General features: G+C 43.6%; 1 protein-coding gene across 1 annotated transcript in view; it reads right to left on the bottom strand.

Moving 5' to 3' along the window:
• Window positions 1-6,323, bottom strand: part of kcnt2b (potassium sodium-activated channel subfamily T member 2b) — a 48,955-nt gene that overhangs the window by 24,809 nt on the left and 17,823 nt on the right. Inside the window, exons 5-9 of the mRNA XM_014025081.1 lie at window positions 3,212-3,274; window positions 2,392-2,440; window positions 1,620-1,679; window positions 814-888; window positions 505-588 (exon numbers count right to left, since the gene is read on the bottom strand). Coding sequence (XP_013880535.1) covers window positions 505-588; window positions 814-888; window positions 1,620-1,679; window positions 2,392-2,440; window positions 3,212-3,274 — 331 coding nt within the window. The remainder of the gene's footprint in view (window positions 1-504; window positions 589-813; window positions 889-1,619; window positions 1,680-2,391; window positions 2,441-3,211; window positions 3,275-6,323) is intronic.

Here is a 6,323-nt window from a genome sequence, read left to right as displayed (position 1 = left end):
TTTTTAAATTAAATGATGCTGAAACAGCAAGTTTCTCAGTGGATCTGCGCTCGACAATGCAGCCTAGGTGGAGTAGTCGAACAAAGAGCCACTGATCCTTCAACACAGAGCATCTTCAGAAGACAAGCTGATACAATGAATGTTAAAAATCTGTATTGTTCAAAACAAGTGTGTATTGAACCTAAAGCGCGGTTCGATATGGTTCGATACGGGAACGTGTATTGTTGCAACCCTAGTTGGAAAGAATTGATGGAGAAGTGTGACAGAATGAGATTAAAATCATAAAGCATTGGAATATCAGTATCTAACAGAGAAAATCTCCAAAAAACATGAGAAACAACCCAAGTTAGAAGTAGAGATGGAGGCAGGAGGGATTTCTTTTATCTTCTGACAGATTTACTTTCACACAGAGTGTTTAAAATAAAGCTGGTGGGCTGAATTGTGAGGATGGGGGAGCTGCATGCCAGCAAAAAAAAAGAGCTTAGAATGAAGTGCTTCACTTACTATCATGTTCTCCAAAGCATGTTTGGCCAGCCAGCAATTGAGAAATACGGGGATGAAAAGGTTTCGTAGGGAGGGCAGAATCACCTGTCAAGAAGAAGAAAAAAAGCTCACTTGGCTCTCCATCGCATCACCTTTTTATTATGCTGCACAGTCTCTTATTTTCCAGTGAGACGAAGGATTATGTCAGTAGCTGTGACACCATCAGCGTGACTCTGACACAGACATTAGCCTTGTAAGAACCAAAACAAATGGCTGACGGAGAGACTTCCTGTGCTGTCAGTGCTCGGCGATGCTTATCTCGGCACTCACAGTGATCATGAAGGGAACGGTGCTGATCATCTCCAGAATGAATGGGACACGTAAGACCTGCTCCCAAACGTTGCCCTGGAAACACAAACCACACACGAGGGTCAGGAAGTGTCCCTGTCCTGATGACCTTCAGGGATTAACAGACCTGATGGATCAGAGTGGAAATGAGGCAAATGGACGAGCTTTTGCGCCAGAGAAAAGACCGAGATGTGAACAGGTTRTACAACTCCCTTGAGTCACTTGAGAGGAGAAGAAGCATTAGTCTGTTTCCGCTAAGCCTTGCTGTTCAGCTAAGATGTCAGGCTTGGCTGTTTTTATGATGTGGCGGACCCGAGTCTGACTGGCGTGGGTGGACAGTCGCAGTTTGTGTCCACGGGAACCATTCCACTTTAAATGCTAAGGCCTCTGGAGTAATCTGTGGAGTGAGCCCTTCATAGGCTTACAATGTCAAGTACATCAAAAGCAGGGCAGCTCATTGATGGATTGCCCCGCCACCTACCGCCTCAACACGAGGGYGTCCCCCAAAGTCTCGCTGATATATAACAGAATATCGCGAAAACGCCTCAAGGCCCGTCCAACTGCTGGAGCAGAGGAGACGTCGATGATAAAAAAAGTACTAAAAAAAATCTATTTGTGAAAACTCGGAGTGTAAAACGGACAAACAACACCCTCGAGCACATTACATCCATCTACAACTGTCCCCCCACCCATCCAAACACACACACACAGGCCACACATGTGGACATCACAGCAGCAGATATCACTAAAGGCTTCCGAGTGGCCGACGAGGGTCCTGAGTGGCTCACCTTGTAGCTGAGATACACAAGCAACATCGTTTCTGAGAAGCTGATGAAAGCCACAAGCACCTGCAAAGAGAGAGAGAGAGAGAGGGAGAGAGCGTAAGAGACAATTTTGCAGAGACAGAGGGGAGACGAGCTAGAGACCAGAGCAGAGGGAAATTAGGAGTCTCAGAGATGGAGAGTGTGGGTGGAATCAGTGGGAGGGCTGATGGTTTTTTGTTGCTTTAGAGGGAATGGGTTTAAATGAACCGAAAGACATTCTGGTGTCTGATTTTATACATRTACGTGTGTTGGCATGGCATCATTTTGAAAGTGTAAACACATGCCAGCTGCAATATTCTGAGCTCCGGTGGTAAAAACCCTGAATTGACACAAYGCCAATTTAATTTACCAATTAAACAATGAAGAGAATGCGAGACATTTTGGCATGCACCTGTAAAACCAGTCAGCTGTGATGGTAAAACCACTGATAGGTGACGTGTCATAATGATCACGCTGTAYTCTGCTTGACTGACTGAATAGATGCATCCGACTCCATCAGAACTGTATATTCCATCAAAGCACAAAAAACTGCTCAGAAAAAAAAGCTTTCACACTTTTGACCCAAACAGTCCAGAATCTGATTTGCTGATTCATCTGCAGCGTGCTTTTTATTGATCCTGACCCCCTAAAGTGACCAATTTGATTCTGGTCTTTAAATTGTGTCTGCATGTTGSTCTCCGTACAGAAAAACAAAAGATGGATCCTGTTTACACAGGAATGTAATGATATATCTAACCTGCAGTGCCCACAGAGGAAGAGGTCTATCAACCCAGATGATGAGTTTCCTACAAAGTGAGGAAGAAGGGAAATAAAAGAGATTATTGCAGAATGGATATTTAAAATGATTAAAAAAAACAAAAATTCTACAAAACTCTTTTCAGGCAAACATAATAACACAAGTTGCTGCTAGGTAATAGTGTTTACAGCTAAACTGTGGTTGCATTGTAGGAAGAAAGTAATATTCACAGGGAGAAATTTACATCCCTATTACGAGAGAAACGGTGTTTCTTTTTTCCCTTTAAGAGACCCTGGGGCTTAGCATGACTGCTTGCTATAAATGCTATCTGATGCCATAATTTTTGCAGCCTGAACCTTTCCTGAGCTCCTTCTGTCAGGCTCCTTATTCATTCGGAGCCAGAGCTTAACCAWTGTCATTAGCCATCAATTAGATCAATAGGTCCCTGAACAATAGACACGGCAGAGCCTCGGGTCTACGTTCACTATCTGGTGCTCCTCTGTCTCCACTCTTGTATATTACACACTTTATCTCCACTAGATCGCTGCTGATTAGCCTGCACAGGCACTACATACATATTATGTTGACAGGTATTCAATACAGCCGGATTGTGACAAATGAMTGGGCATCTGTGCTGCTTAATATCAATATTGCGGATTGCACCAGTTCAGTGAAGTTGCATTGATTGGGTTATGGAACATTTTCGTCCGGTGAGCCGGGGTCGAGGATGTTAGGCCTCCAGGGTGTGTGGTTTCATGGTCCTTGTCTGCAGGCAGAGGCCATCAGTCCTAATTAACGACTTGCTAGTGTGTGTGCTTACCAGTCAAACTCACTCCAGGGACGGGATGATGTGTTTTGTTTGATGCAGTTAGCTCCGCTGATGCTGTGGGGGGGAGGGGGTGGGGGTTAAAGCATGCAAAGGAGAGACAGAGAGAGGCAGGGAGTAATGATTTGTGAGCACCTGTCACYGAGACTGAACCAAARAACAGCTCAAAGCAAATATAAAGTTTGTGGTTACATTAGACAGTATATGGTATATAAGATGCACATATAAAGTGTTCTATTTTGTGCGCCTGGTAAGAGCACCTACAGGTGAAGGACKAAAGTAGACTGTCCAGAGTTATCAGTATGGCCAATAAGATCATCAGCACGGAGCAAAGGCTGCTGGGAGAATTWCATAAAYGGCAGACCAAACAAATWCACAGTTTTGGGAGTTTGTTAAGTTTCCTTCTGGAAGGCGGTACAGGGCAGTAAGAGCAATTTWTAAGACCTCATTTATCCCAAATGCAATAATAGTATTTAGTTGTTGACCATTATCCAGATCTGAAGTCACACCCATTGCTGGTCTGCAGTGGTGGRCACAGATCCCCTAAAGCACTAAAGTACTAATAAGGGGAACTAATTTCCTGATTAGTGCTTTAGGGCTTTTGCTAATTTTAAAATTTATTAGTGGRTTAGCACTTGCTAAATTTAGAAGCACTAACTGAGGTCTTTAAATGTTATTGATCAACGTTAATTTTAACAGCTGAGGGTGRAAACTGTCACACATTTTGTTCATATATGTGTGTCACTTATCCACCAGGTGACAATATGTGAACTCAAATAAGGCTGTGTCAATGATARGTCTTAAGAGAGCAACATGTTCATGGGWTGACTGGGTTATTTTAGTGCYTTAGAATTAGGGGACCTAAATATATGAGTTAGTGCTTTAGGGCTAGTGGAACTAATTTTTAGATTAGTGCTGCCCACCATAGCCTGGTTAAAATCAGACCCTTGTCCTTCACTTTGCTTTGTACGAGGGTCTGGACTCTTGGCTATAGAGAAGTGATTCTTGCTGGAGGCGTGGCCTCTGTTGAAGTTTAAAACGATTGGATCGGTTGGCCGCGATGTAAGTGTACGCCAGCTCCACTGAGAAGGAGGTTAAGCTAAGAAGCTAACCGGAAATTGCCTGCGCTGTAAACAACCCTACTGAGAGGAGAAAAGTACCGAGCCAAATGAGACGACTGTAAATGAGAGCTGCTGCTTTGTCAGACAAATTTAATTTAATTTGGAAGCCTTATCAACACGGCTTGGCTTCATTCACTTCCTCCACTGCCATAGCTAAACTACTAACTAGCAGACACTGCGCAGAAAATCAACGTCATTCAAAACTCCACCTTCTGTTTGCTGATTGGCCCAGGTAAAATAAACTACAAGCAGACACTGCRCAGAAAATTGAYRTCGTTCAAARCYCCKCCTTCTGTTTGCTGATTGGCCCAGGTAAAATAAACTACAAGCAGACACTGCATAGAAAAATCCTTGTCTATAGAAGAAAAATCCCAGACGGAGCAGTGAAGGGAAACTAGAATGGAGCGTAATTGCACAGGAAGTCAAAGGCCAGGCTATGCCCACCACTGCTGGTTTGTGATTTTTTTTAAAACCATGTGAATCCAAAGATAAATTTCCACATTTGTAGACAATAAAGATTATTATGATCCCTGCACGTAGCGTAAGCAGGAGTCATATTTTTTTATACTGTTCATTTATTTATTTATTTTCTCCGGAGATTTTTGGTCAACCGTAGCACAAAAACGACTGCACCGGTCATCATGAAATTTGTCAGGACTGTAGATGAGCCAGGCCTACACTGCGCCAGTCAACGGTTTTACGATAGACCCCATATTTGAGGAGGGGGCTCCTTTCAAAGTGGGGGTATGTGGACATGCAAAAATGCTTATAACTGTTCAACATAGGAGCTTCAGATTTCTTTTGTTGTTTAGCTCTGATGAAGCTCTATCCATCAGGCCCACCAATCAGTGCCCCCACCCCTCGGACTGTAGATGAGCCAGGCCTACACTGCGCCAGCCAACGGTTTTACGAAAGACCCCATATTTGAGGAGGGGGCTCCTTTCAAAGTGGGGGTATGTGGACATGCAAAAATGCTTATAACTGTTGAACATAGGAGCTTCAGATTTCTTTTGTTGTTTAGCTCTGATGAAGCTCTATCCATCAGGCCCACCAATCAGTGCCCCCACCCCTCGGACCCCCAATTTATCTGAAAAAGTGGTGTCTGGACATGCAAAAATGGTTATTGCTCAAAAACTATTAAACATAGGAGCTCCAGATTATCGTTGGTTGTTTAGTTCTAATGAGGGGCTATCAATCAGGTCAACCAATGCCCCCCCACCCAAAAAATAAAATAAAATAAAGACCCCCACCCAAATCACTACAATTTTGGGATGCACCTAGTGGCATGTCATTTATTACCAGAGTTACACATAAGCGTTGCGCAGGTGCGCATGTGCAGTCAAAAAAAGAAAAAGCGCATCAGATGGAACGTCATAAAGCTCACTTGCATACCTAAGATTGTACCTGATTGTCTGTCAAAACAACAGCTAGCAGGGCTCTAGAGTGTCACCAGTTTAGTCGCAAATGTGACCTGATTTCTTAAAAAATAAAAAGATTTTAAAAAATCCAGCTGAACTGTGGAGTGACTGGATCGTTGTTTGGTGCTCAAAGCCTCTAAAGACAGCGGGGCCCTGATACAAGGAATAAACGGACACTGCCTTCAACAAATCAGGCAAAGTCCAGAGCCTTTTTATCCAATCAGGGCAGAGCAGGGCGGGACTTGCAGTGAGAGCAGGTTTGGTTGAAGCAGCGAGTCAAGTCGCTGCGGCGGTCAGTCCTGACATCTCCTCCTGCAGTTTACTCATGAGCCACCAGAGACTTTGGTCTGTAAAACTTAACTTTATATTAAATATATGTTCAGAGCGTCGTTATCAAACAGATCTGTCCAACTCTGTATGAGTGACAAACTCTCTCCTCCTGATGAGAGATTGCTGTGACAGGAATGTATCGCTGCGCATGCACGCTGCGTTTTTTCTGTGAAATTCACTGTTTGAGTTCTTCTAATTAAACCACATTAACTCTATCAGAACATTTGTTTGCCCCAT

The sequence above is a fragment of the Austrofundulus limnaeus genome, unplaced genomic scaffold, assembly GCF_001266775.1.
Source record: "Austrofundulus limnaeus strain Quisiro unplaced genomic scaffold, Austrofundulus_limnaeus-1.0 Scaffold4, whole genome shotgun sequence".
NCBI classification, from domain to species: domain Eukaryota; kingdom Metazoa; phylum Chordata; class Actinopteri; order Cyprinodontiformes; family Rivulidae; genus Austrofundulus; species Austrofundulus limnaeus.
This window is presented reverse-complemented; position numbering and strand designations above follow the sequence as displayed.